This window comes from Ascaphus truei, chromosome 8 (genome assembly GCF_040206685.1).
Source record: "Ascaphus truei isolate aAscTru1 chromosome 8, aAscTru1.hap1, whole genome shotgun sequence".
Lineage (NCBI taxonomy): Eukaryota > Metazoa > Chordata > Amphibia > Anura > Ascaphidae > Ascaphus > Ascaphus truei.
In genome coordinates, this window is record NC_134490.1 from 43,616,428 (window position 1) to 43,643,790 (window position 27,363).

General features: G+C 41.0%; 1 protein-coding gene across 2 annotated transcripts in view; it reads left to right on the forward strand.

Annotated features, from left to right (window-relative positions):
- Positions 1-4,761: 4,761 nt before the first annotated feature.
- LOC142501622 (alpha-2-macroglobulin-like) overlaps positions 4,762-27,363 on the forward strand; it is a 72,613-nt gene continuing 50,011 nt past the window's right edge. For both annotated transcript variants that reach the window (XM_075611747.1, XM_075611748.1), the window contains exons 1-11: positions 4,762-4,911; positions 14,674-14,857; positions 17,222-17,378; positions 19,434-19,486; positions 20,467-20,487; positions 21,874-22,042; positions 24,365-24,449; positions 25,825-25,945; positions 26,087-26,201; positions 26,461-26,570; positions 26,791-26,952. In XM_075611747.1, the coding sequence (XP_075467862.1) occupies positions 4,838-4,911; positions 14,674-14,857; positions 17,222-17,378; positions 19,434-19,486; positions 20,467-20,487; positions 21,874-22,042; positions 24,365-24,449; positions 25,825-25,945; positions 26,087-26,201; positions 26,461-26,570; positions 26,791-26,952 (1,251 nt within the window). In that variant the 5' untranslated portion in view covers positions 4,762-4,837. The remainder of the gene's footprint in view (positions 4,912-14,673; positions 14,858-17,221; positions 17,379-19,433; positions 19,487-20,466; positions 20,488-21,873; positions 22,043-24,364; positions 24,450-25,824; positions 25,946-26,086; positions 26,202-26,460; positions 26,571-26,790; positions 26,953-27,363) is intronic.

Below are 27,363 nucleotides of genomic sequence, written 5' to 3' on the forward strand. Positions count from 1 at the left end.
CCTTACCCTAAAAATCTCTAATCTTAACCCCTAATAATAACGCTACCTCCTACCCTAAAAACCTTAACCCCTTACCCTATAACCACTTACCTTAAGCCCTTACCCTCAATGCCTTATCTTAAAACCCTTACCTTAGAACCCTACCCTAAAAACCTTAACCCCTTACCCCAATTCCCTACCATAAACACCTAACCCCTTACCCTAAAACCCCTATCCTTAACTCTCTACCCTAACCGCTAAAACCCCTTAAGTTAACTGACCTAATTGGCGAAATGGCTGTGGCCGAGACTGTGGCCAAATGCCACCAGTGACTTGGTCACGGTGAGATGGCTGCCACCAAATGTCTGATTCCATTATATACGGATGTTATGCTAGAATATAAATAAATCATTACTATATAGATTGCATGGTGATTGTGGGTACATTATATACAAAATGCAAGGGAACCTCTACAATAAATAAAGTGTTAGAATGTCATGTTGGATTGTATCTCATTATTTATCCAGTATTAGAGTCTTTTTTTTATAACTTGTATTTTATTATACATAAATGCACGATATACATAAAAAAAGACACCAGGTGCATATTTAGCATAGCATATACAATAACAAAGGCATAACAAACTCACGTAGCTTTTTGAGCCCTACTTAACCACGTGAGTGGGAATCATCATGTGTACTGTAAGGTACTGGGGTAAATAATAATTGTTAAAAAAAAAAAAAAAAGGGAGGGGGGGAGGAGGTAAAGGAGAGGGTGGGGGGGAAGGAGAGAGGGAGGGGGTATCCAAGGATAAGAATACATCTGCCTCCGGGGAACACCGGGACGGCGTGAGGACTGTGTATCAACTAGCGAGGCCTTTCGGTGATTGGGCGTAAGGAGTGTGAGGTTCTAGGTGTGGAGTTGGTTTTCATGCCCCCGAAGGAGAACGCACTTACTACTATTATAGCCAAATTGTGTTACGCTCTACCCCAGGGATGTCTGTTTGGGCAAGCCAGGGGGGCCAGACTTTTAGATAATTGTCGCCAGTGTCGTTAACTAAGCTCGTTAACTTTTCCATCTGGCAGATAAACCAAATACGTTTCCGAATCTTTGGGGTAATTGGAATATCGGGGCGTTTCCATAGTGCTGCGATCTCACACCGTGTAGCTAGAGCAAAATGTGCAATTAGTTTATTGTGTGATTTTGATAGGCCCTTTAGTGGTCTGTTCATGAGAAACAGCCACGGGTCTGGGGGAATAGTGAGATCGAATACTCTCTGGATCCAATTTCTGATCTTTTCCCATAGCGGGTATATCAGCGGGCAAGACCACAGCATATGTAACAGGTCAGCTGTTCCTCCACATTGTTTAGGGCACAATGAGGAGGACCCTGGTACAAATTTAGATAATTTGAGTGTATTAGAGTCTTTTAATGGAAAACTGCTTCTTAATTGGTTAATTCTCAAGGTAATCAGAGTATAGAGTAGTTTCTTATTGAAGTCTCAGCCCCACAAGTAGAAAGTTCCCACATTAATTAGGCAATGTTACTTCGAAGAGAAGCTCCATAATCGCTCTACAATTGGACATTTTCCCTGTTCTTTTGGATTCCCTGTTGCTGACCTCAGCCTGTTCCCCCAACCACCGCTCCTGTGCCGCCTGCTTTCACCTCTGCCTGGGTCACGACTACTCTAACAGGACTCTGTCCCCTGGCTCTGTTCGGTGATCTTATACCCTTACCTCAGCCCTGCGCTTTCTATTCAGAGATGAGCAACGTTACATCTACAAAAGAGTGCACCACATAGGTTGAGCGGGTATCTCTGTTCTTCTTTCCCTGGAACAAAGAAAGCAATATAATACTGTAGTATCTTGGAAGAGACCTTATGGCTCCAAAGGTAGTGCCTGTTTTTGATGCCCACATTGTTTCTCCTACTAATGAACATTATATTCAATTAGAAGAACAAGGCCAAAGTTGATTGGATTTCAATAACCGTGCTGATAAACAAACAGAACTAAAGATAACCATTCCCGCCCTCCACCCCCCCACCCCCCCCGGAGCCTGTGGTCTTAAATGTTAGTTTGGAATTTGAGGTTTGGAACATCCAGGATTCCAAGTGTAGGGGGGAGACAACTTTTTTATTTGGTGTATTTGGCAGGTTACAGGCTACAGCGAAAGTCATGGGAGTTGGCCACTCAGGTTCCACACTTGATCTCCAGTTTTCACGTTACACACCTCAAAAACCTGGTGGTAGAGTGAGGCCTAGAGTGAGTACTGTCACGGTTCCTTACTGCAGTACTCCTCGTACACCTGTAGGGGTGCACAGATAATTCAGGTTCAGTATGGTCTCTGAAGGTTCCATACATCCTGATAGATAGTATTTCGAATTGTTTCCTTGGTTTTGTAATAATGCATTTGACCAGAGCATCTCTGAGTCCTTGTTCAGACCTCTGAATCGCTGTACACAATGTTCACGGCCCATTAGAAATTCCTCTTTTGCTGTGTCAGGGAGGAATGTCTGAAAACAATTCAAGATAAAATTGGATATATCTGCATGTTCTGCATCCTCTGGGATATTTTTAATGTGAAGGTTATTGTGCCTGGATCTGTGATGTGGAGGAATGCTCATATTATATGTTGGGACAACGTCCTGGAACACCATTATTTGAGTGACCTCCACTATGATTTTGGGGATGGTTCATATTTTCTGCATGAGTTTGACCTTGATGAAGTGTAGCCGCAGAACCCCATCTATGGCCTTCTCTCCAGAACACGGTTTCAGGCACAGGGCCCTGTGGCAATGGTGCATCAAAAATGTATCTGTCAATAGATTTGGCAGCACGGAGCTGAACCAGCTAAGTACTGTATAAACTCTTCAACGAATGGCCATGACTCGTATGTTGTTCCTCCTGACCCTGTTTTCAGTCTCTACCTGCCTCTCCAGGATGCCATTGATGGAGGTCTTGAGTTCTGAGAGTTTGGCATCCAATTCGTCTACCGCTGCAGCAGATGAATCTGCCCTCTTTTCCAGATGATTAGTGTGCCCGCCTACATCCCACCGGCCTGATCCCATCGGATCTCCAACAGCATTTAGATAATTTATTGATGACAAAAACGAATTATTTAACTAAAATGTTTGGCCATACAATAAATATACAGTTTCATAAATGTAATCTATTATTTTATTTAACACACATGTATGAATAGTGGTGTTGAGCAAGCAGCAAGTGTCTAACAAGTGAAAAATTATGTATTCTTGAAAAAGAGAAAGCTGAAAACATATACCAACAATAGTGGTGGTGGCTAATTTGTTTTATTTACATATATAATGTTTTATTGAATTACTCTTTACATGTGTATTATACGTCTAATGCCACATTTACAGTATACATCACAGAACGTACTTAACAAGTTTATGAACTTATTATATATAGTATCATGCAGACAACATATACTATTGAACTGTACAATTTTATTTAAAAAAATGGTAAGATTGCAATTATATATTTTCACAATAAATGTATATACATTAATTATATGTTATATTTCCAGTTATAAATATGATAAATGTAATCTAGAAAATGAACAATGGGCCATCATGATAAAGCCATTTTACGCATATTCACAGAATCAGCATGGCTCAGTGCGTTAAAGCTAAACCAACACAGCAGCTTTGTAAGCAAATTTGACTTTGTAGCACTGGGTTCAAAGGCCACAAGTTTTTCTTTTGGGGGGGTTGAGGGGAGGGGGGTTGTAGTAAAGCACAACTAACAAGTAATGTTGCATACATACTGTCTGGAAAGGATGCCATTTAAAAAGAAATATGTTATGTTAATGTCATACATATTAATTTAGAACCTATATTGTGTGTGCATGATGTAAATCTCTCATTTCAATGCAGACAGCTGTCCCCAAAATTGGGGCAAACTAGATTAAATCATAGATTATGACTGTTGCAAGTAATATTCGCATGGGTTGCGATAAAATAACGACTTGTGGTGGAATTCGTAATGTGATACATAGAGCCCAATTAATTCTCAGTGTCTAAATAAATAAAAAAAATACAAAGCAGCGTGTTCATTAAAAAAATTAAAAAAAAGCTTTTTATATCCGAACTCATGTTGATTTGCGAAATTATTAGATTCAGTTTATCTATTGTGACAAGTGAGAATAATTAAATATTTTATCTAAACGTGAAAAAATGTTAATATTTGTAAACATAAACATAGAGGGATGGTCTGCGGATCTCCAGTAAGGGAATAACATACAGTACTGTAGTTATGCTCTTCAGATATCTCAATTTAAAGGTAGCACTATCGCACCGTCCGGTGAATGCTGGCACTTCTCTGGAGCCCATAAAATGAGATGGGCTAGTGGAGTGATGCTTTCGAGGAGAGGAAGACGAGTGATGCTCTGCAGTTCCCTGTAGCTCAGAAGATTGTCACAAACATGTTTCTATAGCCAGACCAACAATAAAAAGAAGCATCGGCATGCCAGTCTGTAGCCCCTACTCTGCCAGAGAAATGTATTGCTTTGCATTCCAGGAGATTGCTTTCCCATGCATTGCAGGTCCATCTGCAAACAGTGAAGAAATATGCATCTGTACCTGGGCATTGGGCAGGATGCCACACACACACACACCCACACAGACACACACACACACACACAAATACAAACACAGTAATAAGACACATCAAATAGACACAAGGCAAACATATTTTCATACCCACAGTACAGACCTTGTACTGAGCGGGGGTGAGTGATTGGGTAGCGTGTGTGTGTGTGTGTGTGTACACAGGCACAGTCTTATAAAGGTCTCTGCTTCAACATTCATTGATCTTGAAAGAGAGACCCTGCCATCATCATGTGGAGCTCAGCGGTTGCCCTGTGCCTGCTCCTAACTGCTCTTCCTGGAGGAGATCTGACAGCCCCTGACCCGTAAGAATAATCTCTGGGTTGATGGGGGGAAAACAGGACCCTTATAATCTGTGTCTTTGTCATGTCTCTATGTGTATCTCTTTTACAGTAATGGGATTATTATGGCATAAATGCCTCCCATCTCCAGAAAGACACTATCAGGGAGATTTGGGAGGAAGACTCGCTTGGGGAGAATCCACTGCTTTTATGGCTGTTAAATGTAAACATCTTCACTTATCTGCCATAAATTAGTTTAAGGATTCTACCTGCTACAAAAACCAAGACAGTTGACCAGGATGAGTATGTACAGTAGGGAGGGAATTCAGTCCCAAATCCCAAATTACTCTCTGCATTATGCAAACCTAAACTTCCTATGTAATGAAAAGTGTATTTTAATAGCTCCTTTGCCTTTCTGCTGTAAGATAAAACATCACTATTTAAAACCAAGTCTAAAGATATTTACCGCATTAAAAAAAATTCTGTAGGTTTAAGGGGAATGTTTTTCTTTTATCAATGTTGTGCATTTTTTTGCTCCAGTTTTGCAACCATGAAACTTTTCATAAGAACCCCCCATAGTCTCTCAGCTGAAGTGCATGAGTGTAAAATCCTTAAAATAAAGGTATAACTCAATTTGACCAGTTTTCTTAGAGGTTTCATAATAAAAAAAGAAAGAGAACATTTGAACTCAATATCTTTATTAAAAAGTAAACGTCAGAGAACAGCAGAGGGACAAGTCATGTATTAGGTTTCTCTGGCAGTAAAGTACATAACTAAGATGCTCACATTATTACATGTCCCCTCTATCCCTGTCCCCTTGGCTCATCTCTGCTCCATTTGCATGTTTTTCTGTCTCTGTCGGCCATGGTCCTTTTCACTGTGAATATTCTATCTCTTTGTTACTCTCCCCTGTCTCAATCCCTTTATATGCCTCTGTCCCCTTGGTCAATCCCCTCTCTCTGTACCTATTCACATTCTCCTCCTTTCTCCATTCCGTATGTCTGTCTTCACTGTGTCTGTACCATTCTCTCTCTCAGTTCGTCTCTTTACTTCCTATGATTCTGATGGATACTGTCACATTCCTCTATGTCCACTCTGTCCCTTTTCTAATAAACTGATTGGCAAACAATAATTCTAACACAGAACTGTAAATTGCATTGTAATACACATTGTTGGTATGCAGATGATGTAAGGAGCGCACGATCCAGTAGGAGCAGGGAGAGGACCCAGGTAACGATAAAATTAATAAATGTATTGAGTCATCAAGACATTAAAATCCAACGCGTTTCGAATGTGGATTTTAATGTCTTGATGACTCAATAAATGTATATATTTTTTCGTTACCTGGGTCCTCTCCTTGCTCCTACCGGATCGTGCGCTCCTTACATCATCCGCATACCAACTATCCCATCTTGGAAGCCGCACATCCAACCAGCAACACCAGGAGTCGTGAGTAATCATTGTTTTTTGCTACAGGGGTATCCTCCAATGAGATTGATGGTGGGGGCTGTTCTTGCTTCCTACTACCCGTCTTCAGGGGGTTTATACCCATAATTGCTGGCTATATTACCAATAAATTTTATTAATCTTGAATTATATTATTCTCCTGGATGGTGGTTTTGGTGTTATTGGATATTCTACCTGGCATTGAGTGCTCCTCACACTCCTATCTACCTATAATACACATTGTTCCATGAACTCCTTTACTGGCAGGAGGGAATAGAAAACATAAATGTGCAAGATATATGTGTCTAGATACCCATTTATGGCCTTCCTATGCTGGATGTCTAGCACCACCTCTCTATTTGAGCCTAGAAAAATCATGAGGCTAAAACCCTGTTTTACGCAGAAAGGTGAGGTGCATTGTAAAGTCCAGATATTTGAGGATTATGAAAAGATTACAGGCAAATCACACACAGCTGAAAGTCTGTAAATATTAGCTAATGTAATTAAGGAGATGTTTGTGTATTAGCCAGGTTTAAGATTGCCAGATTATGTAATCAAATCCATTCAAATGCGTTATGAAAGATCTTTTTTTTATTGTTTGTGGATTACTGTAAATCTCAGCCCTGTCAAAGGAAATTCACATCCTGTTATAATTGGATGTTTTTGTAATGGAGGTGCACCCAATGTATTGTGAAGTTACATGGGCTCATATTCCTCTCAGGATGTGGAGCAATCCATGGAGTATTTGGTGACCTATTACTTGGGGCAGGCTCGGCAAATCCTGATTGTGCAGTTCCTATTTCATAGAAACCGCAGTGCCTTTACCGTGCTGATTGGAGTGATCAAATGTGACATTTTGTGTTTTTAGAACCCCCTCTCCCCCTCCCCCAAAAAAGTGATATTAAAAATGGAAAAATTCAAACTTTAGAGTAAGACTCCACAGAACTCTACGAGGCTGCTGATTCTAAATATGAGTGAGCCTACCTTCCAATGAGTGAGACTGCAATCCAATGAGTGTGACTGTGTTCCAATGAGTGAGACTGTCATCCAATGAGTGACACTGTCGTACCTTGAGCGAGACTGCTTTCCAATGAGTGAGACTGATTCCCAGTGAGTGAGTTTTTCATTCCATTTATTGTAACTGCCAATGATTTTACAAGAAACCAATATGATCATCTTGGCGGTTGGGGTGTGTTGGGGTGAGTGGTGTAACACGAATACTTGTTGTGCAAGCTCATAGTTGAAGTCCAGTGCCCAGAAAAGTGAAGGTTACAGGGTTACAGTAAGAGACTCTTGTTAGTTTTGGACTCAGAACAACAAATTCACTGTGTGACTGGTAGGACCGCAGCACTGCTGTACACCAACAATCAGGCTGCTATGTGGAGAGGAAAAAAACAACTGCTCATTACTGAATTCGGCCAAGCATTGCAAAAGAGCACTGTAATGAAAACCTAAAAATATCACAAATGTTGCTATTTTGTTTTGCAAACAACAGGGAGAGAAGGGGTGAGGGAGATGGGGGAAGAGTCACTCTATAACATATCAATGTTTGGCAATTTTGAGAGAAAGTTGCAAATGTCCAAACTGTGCTCATAAATTCCATCATACATATAATATTCACTGGTATATACAATACATACGTTATCTCAGGTTCTGTGAATATATAACAAGAAGCGCAAGCTCCATAGCCTAACTCTGTATAAATATGTAATACAAATAAAACAGGGCCATGGACTTTCACAGCAAGAGAGTCCAGATGGATTCTGGGGCTGACGTATATGAACAGAGTGTAAATATATTTCACAGTTTTTAGAGAGGTAATCCTTTCCAACCCACAATCAGAGCTTGATTGTAGAGGGGGAGTTAATTCATAGGCTAATAACCTAGAGATAGCATTAGTCCTGATAAGCTCTCTCCAAGAGTGACCTCCCAGGACACGTGTGATGCTAAATATTCTCCTCAGCCTTTCAATGTAAAATATAACAATCCCCCTTTAATTAATTGAAATCCAATATTTGAAGAGGAAACTCACTTGTTTGTATGTGTGTTCCTCTGCTGCTGGTAGAAGGTTAGGACCCTCCGGTGTGCGGTCCGCCAGATAGTACACAGAAGTAAGTAGAGAGTTGCGTTGCAGCACTGATACAAAAACGATGTAGAGAGGGTGACTCCAAAAAATAACAATTTAATTGGTCATAAAAAGGGTACAACGGACCAATATGTTTTGCGTGGCAGGAGCTTTATCAAGGTCCCTAAACTCCCAGTAAGGTCCCTGCAAATTCACTCAACTTGCTTACAGGTAAGTAGCTTCACAGGTATATACCAGTTTTTAACTGCACTAAGTTACATAGCTTATGCTGAGTATATTAACCCCTTCAGGGTATATTTCGTAAAAAATTTGTATGCATTTTGCATAGGGACCTGCTATTGAGACTTATCTTGACGTTGGTTAGCAGGCTTAGCATTATTTGATCAAAGGATGTAACCAAAAGTCTCCTTTATCTTATAGATTTAGTTTTCACTATGTATATTTATTTCCCCATTTATTGCTATCCCAATGGGAGAAGCCTATGGATTAACTTTCTGTTTTTGCACATTTGTATGGCCAATCCTTTCACCAGCAGCATGCTCCTTACATGGAGAAGCGCAGTGAATATATATTTGTTTTGCCCTTTATAAAGCGCCTGGCCCATGAAACATGTTGGCCCATTTTACCCTTTTTATGATCAAATACATTTTTATTTTTTGGAGTCACCCTCTCTACCTCGTTTTTGTATCGGTGGTGCGACGCAACTCTACTTACAACCATGGACTTTCACTGTTAAGTAGGAATGATTGCATTTGACAGTGTACAAACTTTACTGCACAAGGCAACAAGTTCATGGATACAATGGAGGTCAGAGAGGCAAGTCCCAAACTGTCCAGGGTTTTATCCTAGGCAGCAGTGAAATGGTATCCGCAGAGGTTTAGTCTCCCCAAAGGGAAAAGAACCGCCTGAAGGTTCAAATAGTATCCACCACACAATTCACCTCTGTATTCGTAAACTCAGGGCGTCGGTGCACGTAACTACGCATTTTGTCACAAGTGTGACTTCATCAGGTGTTCTGAGTTACTTGCACCAGCGTAACTCAGGAGTCACACATATAATACAAAATTATTTAGTCATCCATATTCAGGTAAAGATTAATCAATTCATAAATTGGTCTTCTACATAGTGAATCATAAATCTACTAACTTGTCCATGTTCGAAATGTAATGTTGACTACAAGAATGTTAAACGAATGTATTAGTCAACATAAATCAGGCATTAGGAATACTGAAAAAATTAGAGATACAGTTCGTGAAAAAGAAAATACAGTAGCTATGTATTTGTAAACCTGGACGTTTAGAACCTACTCAGCTAAAATGTATAGGTATTCAGAAAGTCAACATTAACCCAAGAGAAGGGGACAGAGTTAAAATGTTATTACAAGGAAGAGAGATGCGTTGGGTGCAAGAGATAAGAGCCTATGGTAAATACGGTTAATACGCAGATTGTAATTGGGGTATTTCCCTGTAATTTTTAAATTATTTTAGTGACAAATGTGTAAAAAGTTAATGAGTGATTATGTCATGTATAAGGGCTTTTTAAATGGATAGCTAGACAACAGGAAATTGAAAAGGGTGTACTTGTCCCACCGAAACTGGTCAGACTGTGGGGTCTATTCAGGTAGCTTCAATAAGTGACTTAACTCTTGTTAAGTGCACTTAACAAGCGATTTTGCATGTGTAGTTACTCAGAAAGCTTCGATAATATGTAAAAATTGCCTGGAAAAAGATAGCACTCTTGCTCAGACAAGCCATGTGATGGGTAAGGCATAGATAACCGCAGCTATTCAGGTAGCTTTGATATGCACATCGCACCTTAAACCCACATATTTGGTTTCCGCCACCTGAAGGGTGGTGATATCAGGTTTGCAATGTACATATGTAGGAGTATATATTTTTTTTACTACATAGGATTGAAGCCAGGGGTCTCCGGAGCTCACACACATACATTTCAGCTCCGTAAACCCCCTGCTTAAATCCTATGTAATAAAAGTAAAATTACAGCCCAGCTTCATTACCTTAGTGGCTAACCTCTCAGCTAATGAAGGGGTTAAATAGCAGCAACCGGTTTGTTGGGGGTAGAGGGGTGGGTGAAGCTGGTAGTTGGCCAAGGGTGGGTGTTTAGGCCTCCTGGAAGAGTTGCGGGAGTGGTAAACATCTTCATTACCTTAGTGGTTATTGCCATTAAGGTAATGAAGAGTTTACCTCCTTCCACTACCCACCTGGGTGGCCTAAACACCCACTCAGGCCAAATACCAACTTCATAGTTGCCCCAGGGTGGGTAGTTAGGCCTCCCGGGAGGAGTTAACCCCTCCCTTGCCTTAGTGGTTGCAACCGCTAATGTAATGAAGGGGTTAACCCTTCCCGCAAGGCCTAATCACCCACCCCAGGGCAAACTACCCTCTTCACCCACCCCCTCTACCAACAGCACCACACACACTAATGGGCAAAGGCCCTATTATCCAAATATGGTTAATAGAGCTTTTGTTCCATTCAAATATATAGTACATTGCAATAAAATACAATACAAATTACAATACTATAAAAAAAATAAACTAGCCATTTAATGATATGGAAATCCTCCCAAAGGAGGTATAGACGCCGAACAGCCGTAGGAGAAGGATGGAAGAAAGCTGATGTAGTGAGTTAGAAAAAACTTTATTGGCACAGCGTGCAAACGGATCCTCTGACAGGCTGAAACGCGTCAGAGGATCCGTTTGCATGCTGTGCCAATAAAGTTTTTTCTAAGTCACTACATCAGCCTTCTTCCATCCTTCTACTACGGCTGTGTGGCGTCTATACCCCCTTTGGGAGGATTTCCATAGCATTGCTGACCGCCGTCAGCACGCCGAGCTGTTGCTGGTATCCCGCGGTGCCTCTGCTGAACCCGGAGCGGGTGCAGGGTTGGCGGCTGAAGGAGATGCTGGTTGCTCGTGGTGTTTTGGCGCCACACTGATCTAACACTTACCAGAATAAAGAGGAGTTCTTGCAGCAGGATCGGCGGTTTTGTTCAAGAAAGGAGGACCTGGCAGTTACGGTGTCACCAACCCCACTCGTGAGTGAGTCTTTTTATCTGAACTATATTGGTGCTTGTTATAAGCCAGCTGCTGGGAAAGACTTTATATATATACTCACTTTGACTGGGGCTTGGCTTAACCAGTGTCCCAGGATTACATCAACAATACCAATCAGCAGTACTGTGTTATTTCTGAGCGCCTGGTGGGTTAACCATTGGTTCACTTGTTGTATATAGCCATTTAATCCATTGGTTGTCACTGTTGTTATCTATGCCATCAATGGCATAACTATGTCCTCTGCAAGGATAAGGAAACTACTCATTGGTGTCAGGTTTCCTGCCTGAGCTGTGTGAAGAACTCCTGATTGAGAAGTCTTTAAAAAGCAGGAACTACTGTGTGCCAGTGTTTCTGATCCAGCTACAAAGGAGGGTCACAGAAGGACTGTCTGTCACCAGCTGAACCCCAAAAGTCAGAAGCAGCTCCAAGTCTGCAGGGACCCAGGCTTCCTGTTCCCAGAAGGATTTGCCTGGGAACAAAGAGGACCCTGAAGCCCAACACCACAGAGAACCCTGCACAGAAACAGGGCAGGAGTTGACCTGAGAAACTTCCTGGGAGCAGCAGGACTACAACGCCCGCATCTGATGTTCTCCTGGAGAAATCGGAGATGCCAGACTTGCACACGCATATAAGGACTTGTTATATTGTTCCCAAATATTGTTTTCTATGATTTGGGGATTGTAACTGGGCTAGCGAGCCAGTTAGATCCTTACCAGTCTAGCAAGTCTCCTAAGTCTCTCAAAGTGGAGTAGGATTTCTTTTTATGCGTTGTGTTTTGCCTTAAAGTGACAGTGTGCCCAATGTTATATTGTATTTGTGGATAAATAAACCACCCTTTGGAACAGCCTAAAATGCTTTGTGTGGATTCCTAACTGAGCTCACCTACATACCTCTCCATCACAGATAGTCATATTGGAAACCAATAGGCACCCTACAACCTAGCCCCTCTACCCCAACAAACCCCTTCCCCACATCACCACCACACACAGTAATGGGCAAGAGCCCTTTTAGTCAAATATGACTAATCACGCTTTGGCCTATTGAAAATAAATCAATAGCCAGCCACCCTATAGTAAATAAAAGTTGCACTTACTTGCCGTCCTCGTCCTCCTCCTCTTCCATGGCACCAGCATTTACATTAAAACAGTTACTTACCACAGTGACAATGAATGCATTTTTGGCTAGTGTTTAGTGTAATTGTATTGTAATGTGTTGTTTATTTAAATGTCTATTTTTTAAAGGGTGATCCATTGAGGTACCTTTTGAGCTCATAGGTAACCACACTGACAATCAAACGGGTTTCTTGGCTATTGTTTGTTTTTGTAATGTATTGTAATGTGTATTTTATTTTATTGTATATTTTTGTTTTTTAGGCATAACAAATGGACAACAGCTCTATTGGCCATATTTAGCTAATGTTGGCCAATTTGTGTATGTGTGATGATGGGGGTAGAGAAGGTGGGGATGGGGGTAGTTGTCTTGGGGAGTGTGGTTAGCCCTCCCGGGTGGGTGGGTGTTAGCCCCTTAATTACCATAGCGTTTACTACCTGCTAAGGTTATTAAGGGGTTACTGGCCAATAGCTAGTGTTTTAATGTAAATACTGGTGCCATGGAAGAGAAGGAGGAGGATGAGGACAGCCTTCATCCTGGCAGGGTTAAGTACAACTTTTATTTTCTATAGGGTGGATGGCTATTGATTTATTACGGTGTATGGTGGTGGTGGTGGTGGGGGGTTGTTAAGGGTAGAGAGAGTGTGGGTAGGTGGGTGGCCATTGATAGCCACATTGGGCATAGATAGCCGTCTAGGGCACATATAACCACAGTGATGATCAATGGATTAAATGGCTAGTGTTTTTTTTATAGTATTTTATTTTTGTGCACTGTACTGTACATTTGAATGAGCATAAGTGCTATTAGCCATATATTGCTAATAGGACTTTTCCCCATTCCTGTGTGGTGTTGGTGGAGGGTGGGTGTTTGTTGCCCTAGGATGGTTGGTTAAGCCTCGCGGGAGGGTTTAACCCCTTCATTACCTTAGCGGTTGTCCGCTAAGTTAATGGAGGGGTTAATCCCTTCCAGGAGGCCTACCCAACCACCCTAGGGCAACTATAACCTTCACCCACCACTCCCTCTACCACCAACAAACCGGGTACTGATATTTTAGCCCTTCATTACTTTAGCGGTTAGCCACTAAGGTAATGAAGCTGTTTTTATTTAAATTTTATTAACATAGTATTGAAGCAGGGGGTCTCCTGACCTGAACCGCATTAATTTCAGGTCCGGGGACCCCCTGGTTCCCAAGGTATAAGCCCCAGTATGGCATGCCAGTATCTCCTGCAGGTTTAAATGCCCCGGTCACGTGGGCCGTGAAACGGGACATTTAAACTTGCAGGAGATACAGGCACCCGATACAGAGGCCTGTACCTCGGGAAGCAGGGGGTCCCCGGACCTGAAATGAATGCGTTTTAGGTCCGGAGACCCCCTGCTTTAATACTATGTTAATAAAAATGTAAATACAAGCAGCGCGATCGCCTGTAAGCGCTGTGCAGGGAGATGCAGTTTCTCTCTGCACAGCTCTTCCAAACTGGAGGGAAATGGCACGTGCCTATCGCCTGAAAAGCAAATTCCAACTTTTGCGGTATGTTTTTACCAAACGGTATTTACCAAGAGATATATCTTACTCAATACCGTTTTCCCAAAATTCATACCGTGAGGTAGTAACATGCAAACACGTTCGATGTTGCAGTGATAACTCGAAGCTACCTGAATAGGCCCCTATAAGTGTGTATGTCTCACTGATTTTTGTATTTTTGTTCTAAATAAACAACTAAAGTACTTATTATAAGATTTTATAGTCATTTTTTTGAATCTCGATAAATGTTTTATATGAATATAATACCAAATACTTGTTCACATCCTGAAGAACCCCCTACTAGTAATAAGTAGGGGTAAGCTGCTCGGTTTTGTATTTGCATCATACACTAATTTTGAAGATTGTAAGAACGACAAGTCATCTTGGTGTTATTTTTCTTCCCGAACATTCATATACAGTATAGGATTGCTGAGAACTTGCACTGTTGAATATTGTGACATATTATGACTCCTCATATTCTTGTACTTAATTGTACTCACACAAATGTGCATGTATATATGTCTGTAACTGTGTATCTCAACTCTGCAGTCAGTATATGCTGTTGGTTCCCACTATTCTGCATGGAGGAAGAGAGGATAGGTTCTGTCTGCAGCTGTCCCACCTCAATGAGTCTGTCACAGTGACAGTGACCCTGGAGCTGGAGAGACAAAATGAGACCTTACTACAGAAGCATGTCACAGAGCATGATGATGACCAATGTGTCACATTCAAGGTGAGGAGGGGGGGGGGATGTTTCCAGAGATGGGCCCAGCCAGCAGTACTTTCAAGAATCACAGCCAGGGATCCTGTTTGTAAAATTATTATAACATCATACAGTATTTCATTTTTTACTATTATTTTTTTAAATAAAAATGTAGTTTAATTTGTTCTGGTTTTATTCTTTCAGTTAGATCTGGTTCTAGTTTTCCAGTTAGATCTGATTTGAGCAACCATATTACAGTAGATCTGGTTTTAGTTTCCGAGCTAGATCTGGTTTCAGTCTCCCAACTAAGGGGCCTTTTCAGTTAGCTCCAATAACATCACTGCCACATCGATCGTGTTGGCATGTTCCTCCTAATCGGTATGACATTTGTGTTATCACAGTATTCAGAAAGATTTCTCGCACGCCAGACACCGTTTGATAGGAAAATGCCATAACGATCAAGTTTGCAGTGTCTTTTTCTAAGATCTGCTTTTGCGATCATCCTACAGTCTGAAAGAGCTGCGCAGAGAGAATTGCATCTCCCTGCATACCTCTCACAGGCGATCGCCATGTTTTTATTTACATTTTATTAACATTGTATTGAAGTAGGGGGTCTCTGGACTTGAACACCATTAATTTCATGTCCGGGAACCTCTTGCTTCCAGAGTTACAGGCCTCCATGTGGGTGATGGTATCTCCTGTAAGTTTAAATGTGCTGTGTCATGTGACTCAGAAGAACTAAACTTGCAGGAGATACCAGCACCCCATAATGAGGCCTGTACCTCAGGAAGCAGGGGTTAAATAAAAACAGGTTCATTACCTTAGTTGCTAACTTTATTTTTAGGATGCCCATTGATTCACAATGTGTTTATCTATGCCCCTTTGAGGTTTTTTGTGTGCAAATGTTTATTTTTAAGTTTCCCATTCATTGCTATTGTTGCTATCTTTGAACTGTTGAGGGCATCAATTACCACAGTAACAATCAATGGATCAAATGTGTACAGTTTAGTTTTATAGTAATTTACTTTTTATTGTAATGTATTTGAATGTATTGCACTGTAATAATTATTTGAATGGGCAGAAGTGCTACAGTATTAACCATCTTTGGCTAATAGTACTTTTGCCCATTCCTGAGTGATGTTGGTGGTAGAGCGGGTGAAGGAGGTAGTTGACCCGGAGAGGGATGTTTAGACCTTGTGGGAGGGGTTAACCCTTTTATTACCTTAGCGATTGTAACCTCTAAGGTAAAGGGGGGGGGGTTAATCCCTCTTGGGAGGCCTAAACACCCACCCTGGGGCAACTATGAAGGTGTAATTTGGCCCGTGGTGGGTGTTTAGGATAATCGGGTGGGTAGTGAGAGGGGTTAAAATCTTAATACCTTAACTCCTCCCACAACCCTCCCAGTAGGCCTAACCACCCACCCTGGGGCAAGTACAAGCTTCACTCACCCCCTCTAAAACCAACAAACGGGGCACTGATATTAAACCCTTCATTCCCTAAGCGGTTAGCCACCAAGGTAATGAAGTTGGCTGTAAATATATTTTTATTACAGAGGATTGAAGTAGGGTGTCTCTGGAACTGGTATTAATGTGGCTCAGCTCCAGAGACCCCCAGCTTCAATCCGATGTGTAACAATACATTTTCTGCTTCATATGCACATTGCGGATCCCATCTCGCCACCCTTAAGGTGGTAATATCAGAATCTGTGAGTTGCAGCCACGATGTGCATATCAAAGCAACCTGAATAGCTCGATTTGTCAAAAAATCAATTTGCAGCATTTTTTGAGCTACCGCTCACTTGGCCAGTTTTCAAGTGAGTTTGGCATTTTATCGGAGCCCTCTGAATAGCTACACATGCAAACTCACTTGAAAAGTATTCAAAACGGACTAGGCCCCTTACTCTGATATCAGACTCCCAGTTCGATGTGGTTTCAATATCCAAGTGAGATCTGGTTTTAGGCAACCTGGATAGTCTCCCAGTTACATTTAGTTTGAGTCTCACAATAAGTTCGGGTTTCAGTCTCTGATGTAGATCTGGTTTCAGTCTCTGATGTAGATCTGGTTTCAGGATCCCAGTTAGATCTGCTTTCAGGCTCCCAGTTAGATCTGCTTTCAGGATCCAAATTAGTTCAGGTTTTAGTCTAATAGTTAGAGCTGATTTGTTTCCTAGTTAGTTCTGTTTTTAGACTCACATTTATATCTGGTTTTATCTTCCAGTTACATCTGGTTTAAGCCTCCCAGTCACCTTTGGAGTTAATCTATAAAGTGTGATAGTGCCAATAATGCGCTACACCACATTAGCCCCAAATTGGCGCTATTGCACTAGATAGAATAAGACCATTAGCCTCCTTGGTCTTATTAGCTGTGGTCTTTGCTTCCCTTTTCTCCCCTCAGACGCCTCAGACAAACTCTACAGAAGTGGGATTCCTCACACTGGATGCTGACGGTGACTCCCTGCACTTCAAGTCCAGGAAGAGTGTCCTGATCAAACCCCTGCAAAGCCTTGTGTTCATCCAGACTGACAAACCTATCTACAAACCAGGACAGAAGGGTGAGAGATGTGAACTGTGTGTGTGTGTCTCAGTAAAAGTGTGTGTTATTTGTTTAAACTAAACTTTGTGTCTCTGCTAGTGTGGGTGCATCTCCCTGCCTGTTCGTAAATGTAATGTATTGTTTAGCTTTATGTTCATGTTGATGTGTAGATGTGCCATTGTGTTTATCTGTATGCACATGTTAGTGTATAGGTTTTATTGTATCTCTGGGGCTTATCCAATAAAATGCAATAGTGTTGTTTGGTGCAACTGCACAGAAAGTCCCAGTCAGGTTAACTTGAAACTCAACTTTAGTGGGAATTACTGTGTGGTAGTGCAGAATCGGCACAATCACCCTTTATTGATTAAGCCCCTGTGTGTTTATCTGTATGTCTCTGTAAGATACGGTAATTCATGGGCCATGATATCTTTTAATGGCCCAACATACAAATTGTAGAGATGGGCGAACTGATCCGTAACCTCTTCCATGATTTTTTTAGACCAACTCCAATCCCTACATGAAAATCCGTTTGCGGATTGGGTACAAAAAATCTTACCGAATACCTCAGAATCTGCCATTGGATATAATCTGGTCAGATGTCAAAGCATACTTTTGAGCTCTACTTCTCATTGAGTACTCGTACCTGTACACGGTACTTTACCCTATTCTTGGATTAAGAACCATATCTAAAAAGCACTCTTCAGCTATGAGACACCTTCTGGCACGGGAAGAGAGAAAGATATGCAAAGTATATTTAAATGAGTTCCACCCCTAACTTCCATAAAGGATTTCCATACCAACTATATTGAGTTGATACGCCTAAGGCACCTAGTGATTCGAATGGTACACTGGTGTCAAACCCACAGGAATTTAACCCACAACCATTGCTTCTCTAGACAGCAAATTTAGCAGTGTGAGCTAAACCAGCTGATGGCTAGCAGTGCACCACTGTAACAGTCTACTAGAATATCTTCAAGGGAGATTGTAGGGTGTAACCTTGAAAGGTCTTTAAACACAAAGTACAGCTCAACCCTGTTATAGCGCGATCCGCTACAATGCGAATCCGCATATAACGTGGTCTGAGCGTGGCTCCCGATTTAAACTCAATATAGTTGGTATGAAAATCCTTTTAAGAAGTATGGGTTGGGACTCATTGAAATATACTTTGCATAGCCATTAGCATATCTCCCAGGGCACCTCAGGTGTACTACTTTTTCAGCACATGCATCTCTCCCTAATTTATTTGGAGGGAAGTTAGAGGGGATATATAGTATATACTGTACAGCTGGAGATATTAGTAATTTGGAAGTCATCCTCCTCACAAAAACTATATTTTGTATTTTGTATTCGTACTTAATCCGATTGTGGATTCTAAAAAATCCAACCACGGATTTTCTGAAAAAATGTTTTGAGACTGATCTGCGAAATTTCGTGACTGAAAGGAACTGGGCAATCCGCGCTGGATTCAAATTTGAAGAAAAAAATTGCCCATCTCTAATCAATTGAAACAAGGTTGTTTTGTGCATATGCTTTCAAGACTGCAGAGGTCTCTTCATCAGATATGGAGCCCTTTGCAGTCTCAATCATATGGACAAGACAATCTTGTATAATTGATATGTTAGTCCATTAAAAGGTATCACAACCCACAAAGTATCTTACTTTTTCTGGGACCTATACATCTACTAGCATCCTTCAAATCTATATTTATCTCTTAATGTATATGTATTACTGTGACAGTGTGTTTATCTGTGTCTCTATTAGTGTATCTGTTGCTGTGTCTGTATATCTCTGTGTATATGTGTTGCAGTGTCTGTATGTCTCTGTGTACAGTATATGTACTGTGCCTGTATGTTTATCTGTACTGTATTTCTCTGTGTATATGTTGCTGTGGCTGTATGTTTATCTGTACTGTATTTCTCTGTGTATATGTGGCTGTGTCTGTGTGTTTATCTGTATGTCTTTGTGTGTATTGCTGTGCATCTGTTTTTATCTGTATGTTTCTGTGTATATGTATTACTGTGTCTGTCTATCTGTATGTGTTTGTTACATATATTTTCTCTCATTCATTATGTAGTTCAGTTCCGTATTGCATCCCTGGATGAGAACTTTTTACCCATATCAGAAAAGGTGAGAACCGCACAGAAACTTGACCTTACTAGAGACCTGCAGGCTGCAGAACATTCCTCCACTAGCCTCTTAGCGTGTCCCCTCCTGGTAGAGACCTTCAGAGCACTGTGCTCCATCTACAATAAGGCAGTTGTGTACCAAAGTCTCATGGCTGCAGTACAATGGCAAAATAGCCATGGCACCAGATTTGTGGAAAAAAAAACAAAACCCTATTGAATGTGTAGAGAGCTTTCCATACCTCACATGTCACTTCAATATGTGTACAGAGCTGTCCAAACCTCATATGTCTCTCGTGTGGGTTTTGGTGGTGCAAATTAAGGTGATGTATTATTGTATGTACACACATAGGAGGTAGGATTGTAGAAAATCCTATCCCCACAAGAATCCCTCACAATTGCACTCATGTGATGTAATTATTGCTAGGATAACAGTGATCCTGGATAGTATCCTTTGTAACCAGTCATAGTGAGTAGAGAAAACAAATATTTATTAATATCTGCAAAAGAACACACTCCACTGCCAATATTTTAATTCCCTTGTATATATTCCACACCCAGTGTGTTATTTTGTAGATATTAATACATTATTTTTTGTTTTTTCTACTCACTATGACTGGTTATATAGGATACTATCCTGGATCACTGTTATCCTAGCAATAATTACATCACATGAGTGCAATTGTGAGGGATTCTTATGGGGATAGGATTTTCTACAATCCTACCTCCTATGTGTGTATATACTGTCGTATTCAATCATTCCCTTGTGCACCTGTGATATCTTTTATTTACAAAGTTGTTATAATAGGAGAGCGGTGGATCTTGTTATATTTTGATGTATTATTGTAAACAGAAGACTTGTCAATTTGGATCTAAATTAGGTCATTAGGAGAAACTGGATATTGTTATTTTCTTGCAGTATTACATGGTGTACTGAATGTTTACTTTGAATGGTAACATTTCCTGTTTTCTCCTTTGTTTTAGTTTCCTGTGGTTTATATTCAGGTAAGAAGCATGAACCTGCTGATATTTGGAAAGGCCGCCTAGCTCATTGCATTGCAGTATCATTCATTACAAGGCAGTCTATATCATTCGAGAGCACTCTCACTCATTGTAGAGTAGTTTTAATTAATTGGAAGGCAGTCTCATCCATTAAATGCAAATCTCATTCAGTGGGGAGCAGGGTCACTCACTGGGAAGGCAGACTCACTCATTATAAGGTAGTCTCATTCACTGGCAGGCATAATCGTACAAAGAAAGTAAGACTCACTCATTGGAAGGACATTTAGTAAGATCAGACTTGTATGTCCATTCTGTAAAGTTCATTATGTCATCATGTGGTTTAAAGTGAATATTGTCTGTGTGTCATTCTACATTCAGAGGGGCACACTTGATAATGCTGTAGGTTCCTTCTGTCACAGTGTAACACTATCGCAATATGGTGGAACTGGTACAGTAGGTATTTCCCTTTTGAATTTTGTTATGTCATACTACAGTGGGGTTGAGAGACTAAGTGCTGTATTTACTAAGTCTTTACATCTCTTATGGCTGAAGACTGCTTAGTAAATATGGGCCAAGACCCTACAATATTAGGCTGCTTACCACAGGCAGCCCTCCATTCAATTCCCTATTGGGCTAAGAGGAAGCTTCTTCACCCCATGCATTGTTAGTCTAAATTAGTGGGACTGGTAGGTTACAATTGAGGTTATTTATTAAACTGTGATAGTGTTGATTTGGGAACAAAATCGTGGAAACTCCTATTCAAATCAATGAACGTATCTGTGCGACACTGCCCTGATTGGCACAATCACAATGAAATAAATAACCCCCAGTGTGTCTGGCAGGATGAGGTTCCGAGGTTAGTACCAAGCTCTAGATTGTTCCCATTAGAAGCCAAGCTATGGCAGGCAATTTTATACTGATGTACCATGCACTATAATTAAGATTATAATTTAAAGGCAGATATATTCATGAAGATTATTTATCACAGTCTGTCAGCTGCAAAACTGGGGCATAAACATAAACCTCATTTACAAATAGATGTACAAGAAAAAAATGTTTTTTGTGCCAGATTTTTCTAGTTTTACCCCGCTAAATAACCCCAATGACTAGTCCAATTTCTTGGGTCCCAAATCCTCACAGTTTTTTCCCCTTAAGCTTCAGCCTTCTGCATAAAACAGTGTTTACAGCCAAAACTAGGTTAAGGTTTCACAGAGCCAGCAACCCATTCAAGAACAGTACCTTCTTGCTTGTTGTTTGAGCTTGGTTGCTGGCTCTACATTGGGAAGCAAGTGGTAGCTGCTATCTTGGCATATAGTACGATTATTTGGGGTGAAAATGTGAAAAGAATCCTTCAGTTCTCTTGGGCAGTGAGGTCTTGTTCCCTTGTAGGATCCTCAAGGAAACCGTCTGAGCCAATGGCTGGATTTGGAGACCCACAGAGGCATCACACAAGAATCCTTCCTCCTCACCGCTGAGCCCAGGCTGGGAACGTATAGAATCATCGCAGAGAGGGGAAGGGGTATTCGTGTGGAGTACACCTTCAGTGTAGAGGAATATGGTATGTGTGATGGCTTAGCTTACCTGGTTAGAGATGCAGAGAGACACAAGGGCAGGTCCAGCTGGTCAGAAGGAGAATGAAGGAGGGAACGAGGTTCAAACTCTGAGCTATATCTATAGAATGAGCGAGGGGCGTTAATCTGTACCCACAGGGTGCTCTGGCATGTAGAATACGGCGCACAGTTATGGTCACTTCAATGCCCAAAGGCAAGTATGATAAAGCTGGAGGACGTTCAGAAAAGAAGTGACAATAATTTTAAAAATGTATTGATAATAATTATCCTTTAAGGGCAAAATGAAATGATGAGAATATTTATCCACAACAGAAACTGAACAAAAAAAGAAGAAACGTGTTATAGAGATTTGTCATTCATCACGTCCCAGAATATTAGGAATAGTATTTGTATGTGAAACTAACAGAAAAGATGCGTGGGACTCATTAGCACTGGGTGTTGTGACTGCAAGTAATGTAAGTGAAACGTATTCCTGGAGGGGAATTGGCTATTAGCAGGATTGACCGAGATGCTGACTCATTTCTTGGGGAGATAAAAAGAAATTAGAGATGAGCTAATGATTAAATATGATTAAATAAGCCAATTAATTAAACCAAAAAATATTTTAACATATATATATATATTTCTTAATGGTGGTGCACCCAATGAGCAAGAACTACTATATACCAAAAGAGAAGAGATGCAGCCACCAAAAGACGGGTGCTGCAGAAACTCATAATAGGGGCACTCAAAAATGAATATAGCAATTGACTGATCTGGAAATGTATTGTGAGGTCAAAAATAATAATTGAATTGAACAGACAATAAAATCAATTAAAAAACATATATAAACTCTGCATCTTATGGTTACAATTCAAGCACATGTGTGCGGCAAGCCAGGGAAAAAATAGGGGAAGAAATTAATGATATCATCCAATGTTGGTAAGTAAATACACAAACATAGATTTTAAAGATGGTTCTGTTGTCTCAGTGATCCCACACCAAAGGATGGGATAATTATTAGCCACTTCTATGTGAGGAGATCGCCATCCAGCTGGAAACGGACAATCAATCAAAACATAGTGGAAGATACAGATTACTGCAAATGAGGGTAGAAAAACTACCATTCTATCAAAACCACAATAGTACAATTTAAGGAAACAATCTGTTGTATACAATGTATGTATTTCCCTCTGTCCATGGATGTCCCAGTTGTAATAAACTTGCATGAATGCACATGAGAGAACGTGTACCAGCAAAAACTAGATCTATTATAACTCTACAGTGACTAAGATGTTAAACACCTAACAGGGAACTTCTAGTAAAATTTCTTATGGCCTTCCATGTAATTGCCACTGAATATTGATGAAACTATCTCAGACCTAAGTGATTACAGCATTCAAACTATGCACTGTTTAAATACTGAGGTGCTCACTGTAGCATATATCACACAAATGTAAGTCATAATTAGCAGTACCCTCCGCTCCATGCAGGCATAATACTTGCCAAACCGTTGGGTCAAAATGTCAACGTTACCCGCATGAAAAGTGCAGCAGGCAGTCCCAGATATGTAAAAGATTTTTCCCCCCAGCAGTGGGAGGGGAAGACTGTCAGCTTTTAACCACCTCCGCTTGCAGTTCCACCTATCGTGGGGGATTACCATCCAGCAGCATACCAAGTACAGCAAACAGACTCGGGGATACAGAGGCAAGGGATCCTCTCCCAGCCAGCATCTGTACCCACCTGCCCAAACAGGGGGATACCCTATATGTTTTTCAATTGATTTTATTGTCTGTTCACTTCAATTGTTACTCATTTCTTGGGGAGCAGATGACAGAATCTTTCAATCTCCAGCGATACTTTTCTGTGTCCCAGAAGATCCCAGTGCAGTTACTATTAGACACAGGATTATGAGCTTGATGAAGTAATTGGTCTGAGCACAGTATTGGCAGTTCTTGTATTATGTCCTATGTTTTTAGAGTTCTATGTGGTAATTCATTTCACTACATATTGCAATGCTGAGTATGACCATGCACTTCAAATTAATTGAAGCTTTTTCTTCTAACAAAACACGCTACTAAATAATTGCGGTCACTCATCAATTACAGTTTCTGAGCACGGCTGCCCAACTCTAATCCAATTTGATCATCAATAACCCCAACTCTGGAAAATGAGTATTTACCCCACAACATCAATACTGGTCCTGACCCTTGTAAGGGTCAATGCCAGGAGGGTGCTTTCAGTCATGTTTTCTATAGGAGCAAGGAAGTTTGGGGGCAAATGTACACAATGGCTGCCCCCCCTCCTGATATCGGCTCTGCTTCTTTCAGTGCTGCCCAAATACGAGGTGCAGGTCAGTTTACCTCCCATTCTCACCATCCTGGATGAAGAGGTGAAGGTGACAGTGTGTGGCAAGTGAGTATTATACACTGCAGCTGTCGGTGGTGTAAGTCTCCCCTCACACAAGGCCATGATAGATTATCTTATTTATTATATATACTGTTGTTCAGTATTGTGTGGGCATTTACAGTTTCAGACTCCAAATAACACATACACAATGCATACTTAATATTATTTATTCTGTAGTCACTATAGAGAAGGAAGCAACACTGTCAACCATCACCTTCACCACAGACACTGCCTAGCCCAAACACACCAAGTCACCCTTTCTCTATTAAACACTCCATACGTACAGAGAAGAGATACAGCTCAGGAAACCCAAATGTTAAGAGCAACATCCTGCAGAGACTTTCAGAAGCAATGTAATTGGTGTAATCTAGCAGTTGAGGGACAATGGAGTAATGATCTCCAGTTCTCTGGCACAGGATGGGTTTGTAGGAGGTGTTGGAGAGGAGGTCTGGGTAGTGATACTCTGAAGATTTACCTCTTTTAGGAGTAAATTCTATATTGTCAAAAACCGCCGTTCAAGTTATTTTCAGCCCCAAAAATCTATTGAAGTCTATGGGCTTTGGAGTTTTCAGTTCAAAGCGGCTTTCAGTTCAGACTAGCAGCTTTCTGACTATATACAAATTATTAACACACATTCCCAGCTAGCTCAAACTCCTACACCCACCACATCATGAATATATATTTATGTCAAAAAAGAGAGCTACTGGGTGTGGCAAATGTATACAACAAAAGACAGGGGTGCCCAATGCTACATCAAATTGACAAAACATATATGGTAATAAGCACAAAGTTCAAATACTTCAATAATAATAATTACTTGGTTATTTAGTAAAATGCTTTGGCCAAAGCGTTATAAGCCTGCATACCAAACGTCAAGGTATAACCAAATGTGGGAATGTGTGTTAATCAATTTCTGACTGGTAACAGTTGTAATGGAGGTAGGTGGCACCTCCCCCCAGAGCCACTCCTCCTCACCTTTTTAACTTGGGAGGACTTTTCACTTTTCTGCAAGAACAGGACCTATTATGGTTCTTTCCCCTCATACAGAGGTTAAAGGAAGGGTTCCCAGTGTAGTGTAGGACCTGCATTATTGGTTATACCTTGATGTTTGGTATGCAGGCTTATAACGCTTTGGACAAAGGGTTTAACTAAATAACCAAGTAATTATTATTATTATTGAAGTATTTGAACTTGGTACTTATTACCATATATGTTTTGTCAATTTGATGTAGCATTGGGCACCCCTGTCTTTTGTTGTATATATAGAAATTATGCTAGAATAAAGGAGTTGATATAGTGGAAGTCAGTAGGTAGATTTGCAAAACGAATGTTCTGCATGTGTCTGCAGAGAGAAAGCTAACATGTATGTTCTCCTTGCCAGATACACATATGGCAAACCCGTCTCAGGTTTGATCAATGTCCGTGTCTGCAGAATGTTCACACAAAGCTATTCTCAATGTCCAGGGGAGGAGAACTCTGTGTGCGAGGAGCTATCCCATCAAGTGAGTACCTCTAGCAGTGAAATGCTTAGTGCACAGGCGTGCAGAGTCTAAGAGCACTAGCATTGGGCAGCTCAGAGAACAGAGGTACAGTAAGAATATGGACAGGATCCTCTATGACTGGTAACTTTCTCATTTTTTCAGGCTGATAGTAATGGCTGCTTTTCAGAAGTGGTGAAAACAAAAGTCTTCCAGATGAAACGAACAGGATATGAGATGAAAATCAAAGCATCAGCCAAAATAACAGAGGATGGGACAGGTGAAAGAGGGAGACAAATACTGTAGAACGAGAGAGAGGAAGGAGGAAAAGTACAAAGGAAGAGAGAAATCAGAATGGGAGGAAAATAAGAGAGGTGTAAAATAAGGAAAGGGAAGATAACAGATGAGAGAAAGGCAGGACAGAGGGGAGGTGAAGATATGAAGAAGAGAAAAATAGGTGCGGTGGCATAAGGTGCAGCAGATATAAGAGGGGGTCAGAAGATAGAGACGCTGGATGTTGATGAGGATCTCTTTGGCAGGTGTGGAGCTGACGGGTGAGGGTTCTTCTGAAATCAGAAGCACCATTGCTAAGGTGTCGTTCAAAGAAGTGGACTCCCACTACAAGCACGGTATCCCCCTATTTGGGCAGGTGGGTACAGATGCTGGCTGGGAGAGGATCACTTGCCAACAGAAACTACTGACATAGAGGGGGTCAGCAGAGAACAGAATCAGATCAATGTAAACAATCCTTTTGAAAGCAATCCGATATTTTTCCTTGAGGCGCCTGGTGCTGTGTTTTACACCAGTTTTATTCCACTATGCTAAGTCTTTCCTAACAGCACTGATGACATCACACCCTTAACTTGCAGGTTTTTCTGGAGGATGCAGCTGGGAAGCCAATCAGCAATGAGACAGTGGTAATTTACGTTGGGTACGAAGGAACGAATTACACCTACATCACAGGGAAGGACGGAACAGCCGAGTTCTCCATCAACACCACTTCCTTCCAGCAATCATCTATTAATATAAGGGTGAGAGACCTCTAGGATTAGCACTGTAAAAATCCACATTTGGAAGTGTAAGAGATGTGTGCAGAGGTATGCAATGGAGACCGTTTTAAGGTGAAATTAAAATAAGGCTTTATTGCCTGTTCCTTTTAACAATACAGCAACCAAAAATATACATAAAACAATAAACGCCTATCCCTGTGTAAGGGTTAACTTCCCCAGTCACTCTCTGCAAGGCTGGGGGAAAAAGCCCTGGATGGCCCTCTGCCGCCTTAAACTTAACATGGCAAAAACAGAGCTCCTCATACTTCCTCCCAAACCTGGCCCTACTACCTCCTTCCACAATACTGTTGTAAGTACTATAATTCACCCAGTAGCCCAAACACGCTGCCCAGGGGCCACATTCGACTCCTCTATCACATTCAAAACGTTTCT